At 38.9% G+C, this 19,421-nt stretch overlaps 1 protein-coding gene across 1 annotated transcript in view; it reads left to right on the top strand.

The window, feature by feature from the left end:
• Nucleotides 1-19,421, top strand: part of LOC102417647 (DExD/H-box helicase 60) — an 88,860-nt gene that overhangs the window by 2,321 nt on the left and 67,118 nt on the right. The window contains exons 4-10 of the mRNA XM_023755545.1: nt 1,938-2,054; nt 5,670-5,831; nt 7,926-8,084; nt 13,554-13,695; nt 14,616-14,771; nt 18,113-18,218; nt 18,679-18,794. Of these exons, the coding sequence (XP_023611313.1) occupies nt 1,938-2,054; nt 5,670-5,831; nt 7,926-8,084; nt 13,554-13,695; nt 14,616-14,771; nt 18,113-18,218; nt 18,679-18,794 (958 nt within the window). The remainder of the gene's footprint in view (nt 1-1,937; nt 2,055-5,669; nt 5,832-7,925; nt 8,085-13,553; nt 13,696-14,615; nt 14,772-18,112; nt 18,219-18,678; nt 18,795-19,421) is intronic.

Below are 19,421 nucleotides of genomic sequence, written 5' to 3'. Positions count from 1 at the left end.
TCTGTTGCTGAGACATACTGATAAAATGATATTAAAAACAGCAGCTTTTAATGAGAAAACCATGGAGAAGGTTGATGAAGAAGGAAAATAATTGAAATAAGTTTATTTCTTAACATTAAATCATTAACAAGATTAATAAGCATTTAGGATTTTGATTCCATGATCTTATTATTTTGTTGTATTGGTGTATTTGACAATTACTATATTGAACTCTTGGGTCAAAAATACATACTGATTTTATAAAGAAATCTAATTTCTGTTTAATTTTCACCATGTAGAGTGAATTTTTAAAATGAAGATAATTCTATATGATTTTTGAGTCAGCTAACATTTTTTACTCTTTGAAGATAGTGTCACACACTCCCTCATGGTTTTGAAGACCTCCAGCTGGTTATCATAAAATCTGATAAGATCGTTTATTTTGCTTTAGTTAGAACTCCAGTCATCAAACTCTAGTTGTTTACTGTTAGCTGAACAGTCCTGGGATTCATTTTTATATTAGGAGGAGGACCTAGAATCAATTTATCTCATTTTATTCTGTTAGAGCAATTTCTGAATCTGTGTTTGAAGAGTGCCCTATCAATATTCTTCCCAATCTCTCTTTAAGAGGAATTTTAAAAATATCTTATTAATTTTAGAAAGAGTGGAAGGGTGAGGTAGAGAGAGAGAAACACCAATGTGAGAGAGAAACATCAATTGGCTACCCCCTGTACACCCCCTACTGGGGATCGAGCCCACAATCCCAGGCATGTGCCCTGACCAGGAATCGAACCAGTGACTTTTTGGTGCATGAGACTATGCTCAACCAACTGAGCCACACTCAAGGGGCCAAAGAGCCGCATTTTATTTTTGACGAGCCACAGTTTGCCGACCACTGTACAATCACCTTAAGGAGATTATTTATCAATTTGAAGACTGTGTGATATGCAAATAAAAGTGCAATGTATGTTGCTAAGGGCCTTTGCTGAATGATAGGTACTTGGGAGGAGGTTATGCTATTCTCTACTTATGTGTATGTTTGAAATTTTTCATAATAAAATAGAATGAGCACAGTGTTTCTTTTTGAGATTTTGGAAATGTTGTAAAATTAGATTATAGTTATGGTTGCACAATTCTGTACATTTACCTATGGCGGTTCTCCAGCTGCATCCAGCACAGCTAGAGAGTGAACTAGACCTGAGTAGGAGCGACTGGGCATTGAGAAAGAGAAATAGACACAGAGACAGTAGGTAAAGCTGGGACCAGGTGGGACACTGTTCTCGGATGGAGCGACAGTGACCCAGAGCTAGTGCAGCGCTTTTATTATATACAGCATGATATCAGGAAGTTTTACTAGGGTTTAAGACAAAGGAAATTATGTGAAATCATGCTTACCGAAGATCAAGCTGTAATTCTTCATTCTTGTGGCTTCTCGTAATTGTCAGGCCTCACTGAGCCCGGATAATTGCATCCGCCCCTGGTGCCTGGCTGAACTTAGATAATGGCACCCACCCTCTGGCACCTGAGCTATAGGTCAGGACTGACAACATTCCTGCCTTTTGGCAAGGTATGTGTCCAGGACATGGCTTTGCCAAGCCGAGCCGCTGGACTCAGCTGATGATCTTTTCTCAGGTGCTCTCCCAGACACTCTCTACATTTACCTAAAACCATAGATTGTACCCTTAAAGTGAGTGTGAACTTTATGTTATGATAACTACACTTTCATAAAATTGTTTAAAAAATTAAATGCACTAAATTCCCAGACAAAAAATTCATTTGAAAAAGACAAAATAATGCTGGCTGGAAGGGTTTAAAAGCAGTGTTGATGATCAATAATTAGTGTAAAACTTTTTTTTGCTTAGAAATATAATAATTATGTCTTCAATATCTGATTTTTCTGTATTAGAAAGTAATTAGATATTTTTTAACAATTTATGTGATTTGTCTTCCTTTTACAGAATGAAGAAAAGATTGAGAATGCTTATAAAGCCCTGATTAAACAATTAGAAGGATGTAGGGTTTTGGCATTTGAACCTATTTTTGGAAATTTAAGATGGAACAATATGATTGAAGAGGTATTGAAACTTACTTTAAAAATATTTTACTTGAATGAATTGTTTAGTTATAAAAAAGGTTCTCAAATACCTCATAAACAGCTTCCCCTAATGTTTCCAAGATTCCTAATTTAATAATTTAATCTAACTCAATTTAATCATGCCCCTTTCTGTCAATCTAGCAGAGTCTAGGCCAGGGGTGGGCAAACTTTTTGACTCAAGGGCCACAATGGGTTCTTAAACTGCACCGGAGGGCCGGAACAAAAGCATGGATGGAGTGTTTGTGTGAACTAATATAAATTCAAAGTAAACATCATTACATAAAAGGGTACGGTCTTTTTTTTTTTTAGTTTTATTCATTTCAAACGGGCCAGATCCGGCCTGCGGGCCGTAGTTTGCCCACGGCTGGTCTAGGCAATATTAGGGGGGATTTTGTTTTTATTTATTTTGGTGGTGGATGAGGGGTTGTGAGTCCTAGGATTTTGTGGTTTTCTTTTATCTTCCAGTGACCTGGTATTCGGCTTTGTTCTCTTTTCCCCTTCACTACTTAATTGCTATAGGATGCTTCTTTCTTCCTTTTAGCTTTGTTTTCTCCCCACTCCTTTTAGCTTTGTTTTCTCTGCAGAGCTATGTTGGTTTTGGTTTTTTTTTTTTTTTTTAACGTGTTCAGACTTTTATTTCATGGTGATTGACAGACACAGACTGGAGGTGTTAGTAATGTGACATATAGGGGCTCCCTTCAGCCTGTAGGCTCCACAGCCCACCTCGGCTGTGGGAATTGGGGCTGCTACCCAACTGTACGAGGTGCAGGAGAAGACAGGCTGGTCGGGATGAGACACGATGTTGCAGTTTAAGGCGTTTCTGGCTTCACAGCCATCTCTGCCGTCCCTGCACGCTCTCCTGGGCCTCGGTCCAATACCCGCCGCCCCGGGTCATTCTCGAACAAGGACACCCACCTCTTCCACCAGGACTGGAGAGGGTTTGCCGTGTGGTGTCCTCAGATGCTCTTGGACACGATGAGCCTCACTCCCCAGACGATAAGTAAAATCAATGCACTGAGAATTCTGGTTGGAGGTCAGGCCTGGAGGCTGGCTGCCCAGGCAAGCAGGCAATGGACTCCAACCGCACCACACTGGCCCACTCCCTCCCAGGGTGTCAGGAAGGGACACAGCCACGTCCCAGGTGGCCGGGTGGGTGGGCAGGGCCAGCTGAGGGTAGGGCCCCCGGACAATCCTGGGGCTGGCGGACACAGCCAGAGCAGGGATGCCGGTGGCCCCAGCAGGAACGTCATCTCTAAGTCACAGTGTTGGCCCAGGAGGGGCTGCCAGGCTCGAGGACAGTCCTGGTGAGGCTGGCCCCTCCCAGCGGGACGAGGACCAGCTCAGGGAGGCCTGGGAAGGCCCCCTCCACCAGGCAGCAGCTCCCCGCTCTAGGGACACAGACTGGTCGGGTGGAGCTCGGTGTGTGTAGGTGTGTGGTGGTGGTGGTGGTAGTGGGGGGGGGGGGGGCGTCTGCCGACAAGCAGGGAAGCCCAGCGGGAGGAGCCGGGAGGCTGCCCTCCGTTCCCCAGGCGCCATGGCCTGCAGCCTGCGGTTGGTGTTGACGGGCTGGGAGCCCAGGTCGCAGGTCAGCTGCAGGCGGCGCCCACAGTGGCCAGCGAGGGCTCCCTGCATGGCCTCGGGGCCGGGCTCAGCTCCAAGTGGTCGCTCTGCAGCGCCTTCTCTCTCCCGTCACAGCGCTGAGGTACGCGATGTAGGTCCGTCCATCAAAGGCCAGTGCGTCCAGGTCCCCTGCTGACTTCTCTATCAGCCCCGTCTCCCAGTGGGGCCCCGAGAAGCCCCCGGGGCACAGGCACACACGTAGGAGGCCTCCCGAGGGAGGCAGGAGGCCTGGTTGAGGCAGGGGTGGCCTGAGGCTTGGGTGCAGGGGTGATCTGCCAAGGACCCAGAGCTGTGTTTTCAGAAGATTGTTCCTTTAAGTAATTCCTATTCTGTAAGTAGTTCCTATCTTTTTAGGTTATATTGGTCCTTATACACCCAGTCTGTCTCTTTAAATCGTGTGCCTGGCCCTCTTATATGCCATCTGGTGCTGTAAGTTGTTCATACCAGTCATTTGAAATTTGTCTTCTGTAATTTGTGTTCTGTGCTACCTGGTTACCATTTATTGTATTTTCAGACTGGGGTAGATTTAATGCTGGTGGTTCTTCCAATTCACTTTTCACTAATGTTTCTCCTTTATGTTTTCTGCACTTTTGGTCAGACTCTCTTTGGTCACTACAAAGCCTTGATTTGAGGCAAGTGGGGCTCAGGAGCGGGAGGGATTGTAGAGCTGGAATCTGTTAATGGTTCCCTTATACAGTTATTATGTAGTATCACTAGTCTGTCTTCTTAATTCTGAGTGGATGACTTTGTGAAGAATATTTATAGATATAAATAAAATGTTTAATATTTTTTAGGAAGTTGATTACTATAGACTCAATTGTTTTTAGCTACATGGAAATCCCACAAAACTATATATCTATGTGTGTATGATAGGATTTTAGGAAAATGTGATGAAGGCCTGGGGAGTGGGGTGGAGGGAGAAATGGAGGGGGAAGAGGACATCTTTAATGCTCTCAACAATAAAGACAAATAAAAAATAAAAAAATATAAAAATTTCCTGTGAGTAATACAATGCCTCATATTGGAATATGGGGAGACTTAAATTTCATTAATAGAAGTGTATCTAGATTTCAATGTGTCATAATGTTATTCCTCTGAAAACCTTTCATACTCATTATACCATTTTACACATAGTTTTTCCACTTAGAGGTAGAAAGTCACATTTTAAAAAATATATTCTTTCAATGGTATTCTATGTATTGTTATACAATTGAGACATATTACATATATCCTTTTTATTCACTTTCTAAATTAATGTTATTATTTACATGTTTTTTAGTTATAAAAAATTCTTCACGATTTTTATTTTATACTGGATGCATAATATTTCCCTAATGCTAAACTTTTAAATTGTTTGAAAATTGGCTTTTACAAATAACTTTGTAGTGAACATCTTGGTACATAAATCTTGGTACACATTTTGTATTATTTACCCAACCTAGATTTAGAACTTGAATGGCCATTAAAAAAGTTTCACCATATTTAATGATAATCATAAAGTATTGCCAAATAGCTTTGTAGTAATTCTGTACCTATTTATATTATCATTAGCAAACTATGAGAAACTATGATAGAAATGGCATCACATTTCAGTGCTATTATCACTAAAATATACTTTGCTAACTTGAAAGTAAAAATATATCTAATTGTTCTTTTTATTACTAAAGAGATTAAACATTTTTTCTTTTATTATATTTGTGTTTCTTTTGTGCATTATCTGCTCATGCCCTATTAAAGGTTTAGATATTTTCTTACTGATTTATAGGCACTCTTTACACAGTTAAACGTTTAAGGGTGTCACTGAAATATTTGTTGGATTTTCTCATTAAAATGTTTATAATTTTTAATAGAAATATTTATAGTTTCATGTTGTCAAATCTATCCTTCTTTTCTGTATGATTTCTTCTAGTAAGATCACTTATGAATAAACATTTTTGTAGGTACCATGACATTTTACAGTTTCCTTCTGTGACAGGCATCCGAAATCATTTCTCTGCTTAAGCAACTCTGGCCAGAAGGATCTGACATTCGGCGTGTTCTTTGTGTTACTTCATGCTCCTTGACTCTGAGAATGTACCATGACTTTTTAGAAAACAGAAAGAAGACCACCTCTGGTCAGGAAACTAACATCCAACAGGTGTGATTGTTACTACTTTACTGTGAAACACCATTGCTCTCAACTTTGGAAATTTTATTGATTTTCATCTACCATTTCTTCCATTTGGTATTCATTTATTTCCCTAATTTAGTTATATACAAATTATATACAAATTGTTTATATAAAAAAATCTAGATTTTGTTTATTAAAAAAACACCCATTGTGCCACTATAAGATTTAGTGTTTTACTATGCAGATGTTTCCCTTATTACATATTTAATCAAATTTGTCCAACCATCCAGAGGAAGGGGAAATGAAAAAGGAAATTAGTACTTGGTGAGAGCTTACAATGTTGCAGTGTTCTGGGCACTTTATATGCCTCAATGTCATTAAATTCTCACAGTAGCCTTTCAAGGGAGGTACTATGATCCCTTTTCACATATGAGAACACTGAGGTTCAGATATTGCAGGTAACATTCCTTAAACCAAAGGTATTAAAGAGCAGTGTGGATTGAACCTGGGTCTGTCTTGTTCAAGTTCCATGATAACAAACTGTATTTTGAAAGAATATCCCTACTGTAGTATCTTAGTGCCATCCTCGCTGGAGAGACACTAAAAATCTTAACCTTTTGATGGTTGGTAGAGTTCATTAAGAATATGTTGACCAGTATAGGTTTGCTCTCAACTAAATAGTTATCCCTATATATTTGTGCACACATACATAGGCACAGACACACACTCTCAGACACACACATTTGTACACATACTATTTTGTAAACAATTTGAGTGCTGGGGGATTATTGGTTAAGTATTCTTATTAAAGAAACATGAAGTTTGTCTCTTCTACAATTTTAGAAATGAACAGTGCTTATTATCTTTAACTTAGCATCCTTTATATAATATTTGGCTTTTCAATATCTGCTTGAATACAGGGTGGAGCAAAACTAGGTCTACAGTTATTAGCATGGAAAATATAACAGTAAATAATAGAATAATTAATAATAATACAAGCATAAACGTTGCCCTGGCTGGATGGCTCCGTTGATTGGAGTGTCGTCACATACATCAAAAGGTGGTGGGTTTGATTCCCGGTCAGGGCACATACCTAGGTTGTGGATTTGATCCCCCATGAAGGGGGAGGGGCATCCTGAGGCAACTGATTGATGTTTCTCTCTCTTTCTCTCCCTTCCTCTCTCTCTAAAAATCAATAAAAACATATCCTTGGGTGAGGATTAGGAAAAAAAAAGAAAAAGAAACTCTGTGTTTTGTTTAACTCACAACTATAAACCTACTTTTGCCCCACCTATATGTTCTTAGTAAAATATTTGTGCATGATTAGGCTGGCCATTTTAAATTGTTATCAGAAAAACGATACTAAACCAAATGTATCTCTCTGGAATTTCTACCTTTAGACCCTATTTCGCCCTTTGGAGATACTCTGAAACAAGTTTTAGTTTTGTAAATTTGGAGATGGCTTTGAGGTCTTTGTCCTATCATGTTAAATATGTCCACTTAACCCTTTTTCTAATTCGATAAGTGTTTTAGAAATGTCCTGGTTTCCTCACTCTAGTAATTTTCAATGTAACTTTTAAAATGTGATGTGTTGGACAGACTAGAGCATTTTTTAAAAATATGTTTTTATTGATTTCAGAGAGGAAGGGAGAGGGAGAGAGAGAGAGAAACATCAATGATGAGAGAGAATCATTGATTGGCTGCCTCCTGCACGCCCCCTATTGGGAATCGAGCCTGCAACCATGGCATGTGCCCTTGACCAGAATTGAACCTGGGACCCTTCAGTACTCTATCCACTGAGCAAAACCAGCTAGGGCCAGACTAGAACATTTAATGTGTGGTTCTGTCAGTGCTGAGTCTTGCAGGATCATTACTTCATTAGCTGTTTAGTCATTTTACGTAAAGGTTGGCTTAACTGAGAATACTAAAAACTGCTTTATGCAAACTGCTATTGAACTGGCAGTTCCCTGTCCCCCTTACCTCACATCTGTATAAACTCAGCCAAGTTTATGTGTGAAGAAAAGAACTTTCTCAAAAATGAATGTGGCTAGCCACTGCTGTGGTGCCGTATGTGTCTCTCACAGCCACTGTGCTCTGGCTTACCTTCTTTATTTTATGCAGGTGAAAGGTGATTGCTTAAGCCTGCAATGGATGGAAGATCTGTGTAAGCTGCATTGTCTCAGTGTGGTTTTTCTACTCCATTTACCTCTTTCTCAAAGAGCTTGTACCAGAGTCATCACTTCTGATTGGATTGAGGACATTCAGACTTTCCTAAAAATGGTAAATATGTTCTTTGTTAATTTATTATTTACTTTTTGTTTCAACTGTTTCATCTATATAGAACCACAATCACCTGCAAAAATAGACTTATATGAGAACAATGTCAGCCCTTTGGGGGCTGTAAAAGTCAAATGGCCTAAATCAAATCACTTCCTAATTCCAACTACTCTCTTTGGTAGTAATAATAGACAACATTCTATATATTGAGTCTAAGGAAAAAATCTATTTTCCTTCTTTTAATCTCTGTCAAGATTAGTTTCTTTGTGTGTTATCAACTATAAGGGATTGGTGACCGTTGTGTTCTGCTCTTGAGAGGAATTGAATAAGTAAATGTAATAGTCTATTATTTTTGTCTATTATAGAGGATAGTTATAGAAAATGTGTAGACTTTAAGAAAATAGCAAAAACAACAGAAAAACCCACCATTTAGTCAATTTTGGCAATTATTGACATTTTGGTTTATTTTTTTATTTTAAATGCCTAGATTTTTCTGTTATTTGTTATTGTTTCTAACATTGGAAATCTATATTTTTTTCACATATTTTTTCTGTTATCTTTCACATTCTTAGCATCATTTTTTAAATGGCTACCAGTTATTTTTTAATGGATGTACCACAGTTTACTTACCCACTTCTCTATTATGGGATGTTAGGAGGGTTTAAATTATTGTATTATAGATGCTGCTATTCTCTAGGTTATTGAAGTGTAAGCCTTTCCCTTTAATTTGGAGGTATTGACTTAGACTGATATCCAGCAATGAGATTAGTGGATCAATTGATGTAGGCTTTAAAAAAATGATTTTGATACTATATCCTAATTAGTTAGGAGGCCAGTCCATACATATTTATCTAATGCACATGAATTGTGTGAATCACTGGGACTACAGTGAGAAAAAAATGAGACCACACTTACTCCTTCCACCCCACCACCTTTGTAGAGTTACATTTTGCAGCAAAGACAGATACTGAATTTTTTAAATTACTATGAAAGAGGGACTATAGGATGGTTTAGAACAGGGGTCCTCAAACTTTTTCAACAGGGGGCCAGTTCACTGTCCCTCAGACCGTTGGAGGGCCGGACTATAGTTTAAAAAAAAAACTATGAACAAATTCCTATGCACACTGCACATATCTTATTTTGAAGTAAAAAAACAAAACGGGAACAAATACAATATTTGTATTTGCATGTGGCCTGCGGGCTGTAGTTTGAGGACCCCTGGTTTAGAATATGATAACAGAAGAACTCTACTCAGTCTGAAAAGGATGGCTTCTCTTAAGAAATGAAGGGAAGTAACACAAGTCTTAAAGGATGAGTAGGAGTTAGCAAGTTGAAGAGAGGATGAAAACTGGATTCCAGATGATAAAACAGCATGCATGATTACCCTGAGGATGGCATGACCAAGGAACTGAACTTCATGAAGTGTAACTGGAATAGAAAGACTATGGGAAAGCTGAAGAGTGGTTAAGAAATAAATCATTTAGAACTCTGTAGATCCTGTTAAGGGAATGGAGATAAAACTTGGTTGTAAACACAATGAGAACCAACTGATTGGTTGAATGTCAAGCAGATGAGTGGCACTTCCATTTTCAAAACTTTCTCTGGCTTGTAATGCAGAGATAACATTGTAGAGGCACAACATTGGATTTGGGGACACCAGGTTGATGACTATTACCTTAGTTCACATAACTGTCGATAATGTTAGGGACTAACGAAGTGGAAAATAAGGATGAAAAGCAGCAGTCAAATTCAAGAGTTAAGTTTTGGAATTGACAAGTTTAGTGATTGAGTGTGGGACATGTGGAAAAGGGAGGAGTCAAGTGACTCTAATTCTCTAGATTGAGCATTTGGCGGGTGGGTGACGCCATTGTACTGTACGAAGGACACTCCAGAGGAAGATCCTGAGTTCAATTTTGGAAATACTGAGTTTAAGGTGCCAATGAAATATCCAAATAGATCGATTGATATCAATTAATGCTATCTTGTGGATGAAATTATTTTGGGAGAGAGATATGATAAGAGAGCCTAGGGCAGAGACCTGAGATATCTATACTAATAAAAGCCTATGTGGTCGTCACGCCTTCACGCCGCTTTGTTCGCAGTAGGCGCATGTGGGTGGGCAAGGCCTACGTCTTGGAGTTCAATTGGGGGGCTCCTGCACTGTGAGAGGGCACAGGCTCCCCCCCCCCCCGCCCCGAGTGCACAAATTTCGTGCACCGGGCCTCTAGTTCTAATAATAAATAGTTAAGAAAAGGTTGAGATACTGACAAAGATACTGAGAAAAAGCTGCTTAGATGAATAGGAAGGAAACCTAGGAGAATGGATTGTTCTGAATGTCAGTGGAAATGTAGAGAATTGTAGGAGGTTGAGAACTAAAATTAATACATGGGGTTAAATGGCCTAGAGCTTACTGTTGATCATAATTAAGAGACCTATTAATGGAGTGGTGGGAAGCACACTGTATGTCAAAATGAATTCAGTAGTGAGTGGAAGGGAGAAAATATAGGTGAAGAGTAATTTATATGTAAGAAGTTGAGAATAAGGACAGTGACATTAGATAAAGTTGGAGAGGAAAGTGGGCCAATTAAAAACGCTTCTAAAATGGCAAAGATTGCCCAGCCAGTGTTGCTCAGTGGTTGGGTGTCAATCCATGAACCAGGAGACCATGGTTCAATTCCCCGTCAGACGATTTCCTCATTGTATGAACATCATAGAATGCACTTAATAAACCTAGATGGTAGCCTACCACTGTGATTGTATGACTATACTTTTTTATTACTTTTTTATTGTTGACACTATTATAGATGTCACCCCCCCCCCCATTTTACCCCCTTTGCCTACCTCTACCCAGGCCCCTCTCCCTCTGGTCTTCACTACACTGTTGTCTGTGTCCATGCACTATGCATACATGTCCTCTGGCTAATCTCTTTACCTTCTTTCATCCAGTCCCCCACACACCCCTTTCCTATGACATCTGTCAGTCTGTTCCGTGTATCCATACTTCTGGTTCTATTTTATTCATGAGTTTATTTTGTTCATTAAATTTCACATATAAGTGAGATCATATGGCATTTATTTGTCTTTCTCTGACTGGCTTATTTTGCTTAGCATAATAATCTCCAGGTCTATCCATGCTGTCGCAAAAGGTAAGATTCCTTTTTTATAGCTGCCTAGTATCCCATTGTGTAAATGTACCATAGCTTTTTTTATCCACGCATCTACTAATGGGCACTGGGCTGTTTCCAGATCTTAGCTGTTGTAAATATGCTGCTATGAACATAGGAGTGCATCTATTCTTTCTGATTGGTGTTTCATGATTTTTAGGATATATTCCCAGAAATGTGTTCTCTGGGTCAAAAGGCAGTTCCACTTTTAATTTTTTGAGGAAACTCTGCACTGCTTTCCACAGTGGCGGCACCAGCCTGCATTCCCAACAGTGCACCAGGTTTCCCTTTTCTCCACATCTTTGCCAGCACTTATTGGCTGTTGATTTATTGATGGTAGCCATTCTGGAAGGTGTGAAGTGATATCTCATTGTAGTTTAAATTTGCTCCTCTCTGAGAACTATACTAACAGTGCAGTCGGTTTGTTTATACCAGCATCACCACAAACAACTGTAAACTCTGAAAGTTGATTTTCTTTTTGTAATCCAAGTACTGTATCTGAATTAGGCTTTGATTGCCCAGGCATTCACTTCAAAGAAGCATCCACTGCAAGTGGCTATCTCTAATAAACACTTTGCAGGCCACAGAACTGCATAAAGTATCAGGGTGCCTCCTGCCAACCCTCACCCCCAGGCTTCTTTGTTTTAGACATCTTGGTTGATTTCATAATGGGGATGCTTGTTTTTTCTCTCTCCCCATGCTTTAAACCCTTGCTCTTATGTTTTTTTAGAAAATATATTTCACTGATCTTCCACAGCGAGGAAAGGAGAGGGACAGAGAGCCAGGAACATCGATCAGCTGCCTCCCGCACACCCCCAACTGGGGATATGCCCGCAACCAAGGCACATGCCCCTGACTGGAATCGAACCCGGGACCCTTCGGTCTGCAGGCTGACGCTCCATCCACTAAGCCAAACCAGTCAGGGCCTTGCTCTTATGTTTTAAACTCACCAGTCAAGTGTGGAGCAGAGAGGCCTCAGTTTTCCTCCTTGGAACTTAACTCTCCCAACACTAGTATTGACTGAGGGGATGACTAGGCTCTCACTTGCTGAGGTTGCTTCCTCATACACTTCCCTGGACTAAGTGTGGTCAGAGAAGACATTTGAAAGGACAGAACAGGACTGATACCTGTGTTCCTAAACTCCTGTTCCAGCAAAAGCCAGAGAATGTATCAGTTACTCAGCCTGCCCTTATCTCAGCCAATAGGAACTTGGGCAAGGAAACTAGCCCAAGGCCAAAAGCATGCTGAACACCCTCCTGTCTTTGTGTAACCAGACCCTAGCTGCACCCTACCCCTGCGTCACTAGCTTCCGGCCCTCAACCAACCAGAATCAGCCAAATCAGTGGTCCGAGTGAGCCCTCACACCCCGCCCCCCACCCCAAGCCCTATAAAATCTTTGTTCTTCCAAGACTCCAGGCTCTCTTGCATCCAGTAATGGAGGCAGAGAGACCAAGCTAGCTTGAATAAAAGACTCTATGCTTTTGCATCGGACTCGGCGCTCCCTGGTGGTTCTGTGGGGGGTCTTGAAATCTGGGCATAACACATTCTGTCTGTGTTAGGTGGGAACATAGCCCCAGATCATCAACCTGGTAGGTGGACATCAGTGTAGACCAGTGGTCGGCAAACTGCGGCTCGCGAGCCACATGCGGCTCTTTGCCCCCTTGAGTGTGGCTCTTCCACAAAATACCAACTTCTGTGCATGGGCCACGAAGTTTCAATTGCACTGTACATGCGCGCCCGCACGTGGTATTTTGTGGAAGAGCCACACTCAAGGGGTGGAAGAGCATGTGGCTCCTGAGCCGCAGTTTGCCAACCACTGGTGTAGACAAATGAGAATCTTTGAGTTTGAAGGATTCAGCATCTTCTAGGTCCCTGAACAATCAAATGCTCTTTATTTTTATGCTCTTTTGACCTGAAAGTAAAATTGGAAAACATTAAAACCTAAGTAAAGAACAGAGGCACATTTGAAAGCAAAAATATTTCTAAAGCCTTGGGACTCTGTGTTCTTTCATATTGAAAGCATGGAAAAAAAGGGTAGTAAGAGTTAAATATGGACTTCTCTGCTTCAGAATAAAGAACTACACTTAACTCATTTTTTTGTCAATTTAATTTTATGTTATACTTTGACTTTTAAGGTATAAATTGTTCATAACTACCCAGATTGAAAGGGTTGACACTAATAAGAATTGGAAAGAGCCCTGCCAATTTGCCTATCTGTTGGATTACAGACATTTTTAAAGTCATGTTATAACTTATTGCTAATATAGAAATTGTCAATAACTTGGTTTATTTAATTTCCAATTTTCAGAGAAAGTGGTGTGAATATTTCATCCTAAATAATAGAAACATTTTTGAATTTTGGAATCTGAATTTAATTCACCTTTGTGACTTAAGTGATGAGCTTTTGTTGAAGAATATTGCTTTTTACTATGAAAATGAAAATGTTCAAGGTACTATCTTAGCATATTGTAATAATTATACTTTCATCCAGAGATAAACAATGTAAAAAATTTAAAACTTCAAAAATAATTTCCCTGTATTTCCAATATATAACATAACAATCATTCTCCTTCCAATCTTTGTTTATACATGTATATGTTTTATGTAGTTGCAGTTTAAGTGGGTATTGTATTTTAAAACTTCTCTTAACTTAATATTATTCCACAGATATTTTTTGAAAAAAGATTGGTAATTTAAGTTTAATTTTTCATTTAAATAAATGCATAACTTTTTCCCATAATATTTACTCTGATTAATATCATCATTTACTATTAGATATTTAAGGAATATTTTTCAAAAGATAAAGTTGATTTATGCATTTGTAATATCTGATTTGTTTTTCTTTCTTTGACTTATTTTCTTAGAATAACTTTTCTGTTGCTTCTTAATAATAAAAAATAAAACACATTCTAAGAGAACTACAGCTGGGCATTATTGATGTTTCTTTGACCCCCTAGGATTTGGTTCTTTCATATTGCAAGCATTGAAATAAATTGGCTACATATAAGTTTAGCAATCCTCTATACATTTTCTGAAAAATCATAGTTTTTATTCAGTTTTATTGATTATAACATTATGTGTGACCTAACATTTTTATTACCTTAAATGATAACTAGATATGCACCATCTGTTATTGTTAGTTAAGATAGTCATACCTTTAATACTTGTTATAAAATAGGACAAGATAAAATTTTAAATCTACAATATCATAGTCAACCTAGAGACCATTTTCATGTAGGTGCAGTGTAGAACCCACTGAAAATTTTACTGTTTGACAAGTATTTCAGAGATCTATGAATTTAATAAAAATGCATGTTTCTGCATATGTGTGAATGACTTTTAACAGTTAGTATTTTAAACTATTATTTAGGCCTACATTTGAATTTGGGAAATGACATTATGAAAGATTATGAATATCTCTGGAATGCTGTATCAAAGTTGGTCAGAAAGTTTGATGTTGGAAAGCCATTTCCTCTGAGAACAACACAACTTAATTTTCTTAAAAAGGACCCAGTACCAATCAAAGGTAATAATACTCTAAGTTAATCTGAAATATATATAAAGCATCATTTCTCTGAAAATGTTTTGAAAGTACCACTACCTAAATGCTGCAAGTATAAAAACTTTTCTGGCACTATGAAGTTTAATAATAAATTACCCTTGTGTCATTTCATCAGGGTGATATGCTATGATTATAGTTTAGAAATGTTGTATGTTTTGCTTGTAACTAATGTTGTGATTAAAAAAAAAAAAGAGCCAGACATAGGTTGCTGCCATTTTCATTAATTTGACAGTATATATATCAAGTGATAATAATCTCTTATGGCCAACCATTGAGATACCAAACATCCTATCTAATAATAGACAAAGATGGTAATTGACCATACCTTTGCTATGCCTCCCATTGGCTAATCAGGACTATATGCAAATTAGCCGCCAACAAAGATGGCGGCTAATTTGCATACTGCAGGCAGGGCAGGACAGCGCGAGCCGCCATCAGGGCCCTGTGTGCAGCCCCGCCCCCATCCGGGACCCCCGTGTGCCGCCTAAGCCTGCCCCCAGCCGGGACCCCATGGCGATTAGAGAGCAGGAAAGTGCTGCCCACAGGCAGCACCCAGCAAGGCCTGCTCCTGGGTCACCGCAGCGATCCCAGAGCAGGAAAGTGCGGCCTGCAGGCAGCCCCCGTGTGCACCTGCTCCTGGGTCGCCGGCGGCGATCCCAGAGCAGGAAAGGGCGGCCTGCAGGCAGCACCCCACTCTGGCCACAGCTCAAGGAGAGTACAACAAGCAGTGGAGACCAGGAGCCTGAGAGATCAACAGAGAGGGGCGCCTGCTCCAAGCCTCCACGGTGTGGCTGGGGCCAGGCCCCCAGCAGACACACACACACACACACAGTGCCTACTCTGAGCCTCCAATGTGGCTAGGGGCAGACCCCCAGCGGGGACACACACACACACACACACACACACACACACACACACACACGGCAACTGCTCCGAGCCTACGTGGCACGGCTGGGGGCAGGCCCCAGTAGACATACACACACACACACAGGACGCCTGCTCCGAGCCTCTGCTGCCAGACTGTGGCTGTCAGAAGGACATCCACTGAGGGCTCCCGGACTGAGGGGCAGGCTGGGCTGAGGGAACCCCACCCCCCAGTGCACGAATTTCGTGCACCAGGTCTCTAGTCTTTTTATATAATTATAGCTAAGCTGAAAACAACAAAATGGAAATCCCAGGGGCCTAAAATAAAGAAAGTCTGCTCCCTGGGTAATGCCAAGTAAATCACTGAGAGTTTCTGGTTATTGATCTGCCCTCCCATGCATTTGGGGCTCTGATTAACTGTATTAGCAGATAACTCTAAGCCACTTTAGTTTACAGGATTTTCTGCCAAATATTAGTGTAAATACAAATTTTCAAACAACAAAGGAAATAAGCCCTAAGAAAAACAATAAGAGAAAAAAACTAGAACTCTTAAATAATTCAGATTTTGTAATTGCCAAATCTAAAATATGCTATATATGTGTTTAAAATGTTTTAAAAAATAAAATATGAGACTTGACACATGAGAAAATAAAATACTATAAAACATCATTTTCATTTTAAAATAACCAAACTTGTAGAAATGAAAATATTATCAACAGATGAGTTAAGAAGCTGATTGAATTTTGCTAAAGAGAATTTGTGAACTAGAAATTGATCAAAAGAATTACATAGCACTAGAGATTAACACATTTTACACCTTAAATTTACACAGCTGTATGTTGATTACACTTCAATAAAACTGGAAAACAATTTATAAATAAATAAAAAACAAATAAATATAAAAATGATGTTAAAATATATGAAGATGCCCTGATTGGTGTGGCTCTTGTTTAGAGCATCATCTTGTACACCAGAAGGTTGCAGGTTTGATCCTGGTCCAGGCGTATACAGGAAGTGCTTTCTCACATCAATGTCTGTCTGTCTGTCTCTCTCTCTCTCTCTCTCTCTCTCTCTCTCTCCCTCTCTCCCTCCCTCTCCTTCTCCCTCTCCCTCTCCCTCTCCCTCTCCCTCTCTCTCCCTCCCTCCAACCCTCCCTCCCTCTTCCTCTTCCCTCCCCTCCCCTCTCTTTCAAATCAGTAACCATACCTTTAGATGAGGATTAACATATATATGAAGGATAGAATGAAGAAGTCAACCTTTCATTCATTTGGAAATTCAGAAGGAGAGATTCAGTCAATGTGGGTTGGGAAATAATTGAAGAGATCAAGGTTAGGCATTTGCTTGGATTGATGAAAGATAAGAATTTGCACATTCAGGATGTATTATGAATCCCAAGTGGAATAAATTAAACATGTAGATATTCACACTCTTAGGCAAATACACTCACTTGAAACAATAGAATAAAATTGTAGAATATAGAAATAAATATCTTAAAAGAATTAGTTACTTATAAAAGAAAAAAAGTAGTCTAGTAATAGACTTTTTCAATAATAATGATAATAGAAGTCAGATAATTCTTAAAATATAGTTTATGAATGAAGGAGTAATATTGATATTTTCAGAAATACAAAACTGATTTACCCATCATCAAAGCATCACTGATGATATTTCTGTTTGATGAATTTCAGGAAGAAGAAAATGATCCCAGAATGAATGAGAACAAAAGCTAATGGGGTTTAGGATGTATTGATATAAGGATCTTTTTCATGACATGGAGAGAGAATATATATATCTTTCCTCTTTCCTTCTGTCAGGATAAATTCCACCAGGCAGAAACTAAAGTGCCAGTAGTCTATTGAGCCCAGAAAGATCAAATAAATTAGTGGTAAGATTAGATAAGGAAGAGAGGAAAATAAATGCAGGACAAGTTAATGAATAGATTTCCACTGTGGGCAACTACGGTTAAATTGTACTGGGACTCTCAGCCTTTGGTTGAGGACTAGTCTGGAGCATTAAATTCTTGGCACTGCTCCACATGGACCATAAGATAAAAAGTGCTCAGGCTGGAAGGTATTCGGCAAAGATAGAAACAGTGGACACCAGGGGGTAATGAGCAGAGCAATGGCAGGTTACCTAGAATTATGAACCGGATACTAAATAAAAGCTTTTATTTTCCAACTAGCATATATATGTGGCATGTATGTGATATGTCTGATATTTTCCTGCCTACCTACCTACTTAAATGATACCTACTTGTTTATATTCTACTGTTTACCAAAATGTTTTAATGGAGGAAATAGTTTTCTAGGAAAGCCTGGAATTTAATAAATGTAAATAAGATCAATGAAAAATGTTTTTTAATGTAAATTTTTAGAAAATAATGTGTAATAGCCCTGTATGAAAGTTTCACATTTGACCTTGTCTTAATATTTTGTTTGCAGACACCTCCAAGGAAAAGATGCCCAGTTTGGGTTTTATACCAATGTCATCTGAGATGGTTGATAAATTTGTTGGAGACATTTTGAAAGATTTGCCTTTCCTAAAGAGGTATAGGGCCAAAAGTGCCCCTATAAACACTTGTATGGAGTAGAATAATTAATCATTAAAGATTCTTTGAACTATAATAGATTAGAGTATATTAGATATAATATGTGTTTGTAAAACATATGAGTTTGATATCAAATTTATCAATGTCCTTTGATTAATACTAGGTGAAAATCAACATGGTTTTAATCTTAGAGTAAAATCACTTGTGCTGCATGTTTTTAATTAATGAATTCATTAATATTTTTTGACGTTGATGGGACTGTTTAAAACATCAAGTGGATTCTGGATTATTAAGCCTCTAATAAACTGCTCTTTGGGTTCAGCTATTTATATCACATCACAAAAAGAGGAAAGGGGGCTTAATTTTTAAAAGAAATATGATTGCAAATTATAATCTGTGTTATGTTATATTAGAATGTCTGTACTTTAAAATATGAATATATTTCTTTTTATCTCATAGGGATGATCCGATTGTAACTTCACTGGTTAAACATAAGGCGTTTGATGAACTTATACATTGGCATTCTCACAGACCCCTTAGTGATGATTATGATAGGGCAAAGTCCGCTTTTAATGGTGAGCTCTGTGACTCTGGTGAAATAAACTAAAACCAATTTCATTCTCTGTCTTTTATCTCAGAATGAAATATCAGCATATTATGTGCCACAAATTATATTTCTTGAGTAAGACTAGTCCAGAAAATATGTAGGTGAATGTCAGTAAAGATGGTAGTGAAGAGTCCCATTTCGTTTACTGACAGTCATGTACATAGGTATGTAGGTGTCTTAGGAGGAAGTACACAAAGATGACATTTGTCCCCACAAAAGTTAGAAGCTGTCTTAAGCAAAAACAATTTATAATTGAAGAATTCTATGTATTCCTTGATGTCAAAAATATTGAGGCCATAGTCTTTCAAGCAATTGCATTTGCTTTCACACCACCCAATTGACGGCGTGTAACAAGTGCCAGCATTTTATCTGTCTTCATGCTTAGGATGGTAGGAACTATAAATGGAGGCCCATAAAACCACTAGCAGTACATCAACAGAGGTTGAATTAGGGATCTGGTGTCCTTGGATAATTCATTTCACCTTTGTTCTGTGCTCACACCCACTCCTCCTCCTTGAAAGTTGACAAAACTTACTTTCAGGAGAATCTAGGAGTGTGCACAGTAATCATGCTCATATGAAATAGTCATCAGCCT

Source organism: Myotis lucifugus, unplaced genomic scaffold (genome assembly GCF_000147115.1).
Source record: "Myotis lucifugus unplaced genomic scaffold, Myoluc2.0 scaffold_1, whole genome shotgun sequence".
Classification (NCBI taxonomy): domain Eukaryota; kingdom Metazoa; phylum Chordata; class Mammalia; order Chiroptera; family Vespertilionidae; genus Myotis; species Myotis lucifugus.
Note: the sequence above shows the minus strand (reverse complement) of the source record. Positions and strands in the feature narration are given on the sequence as shown.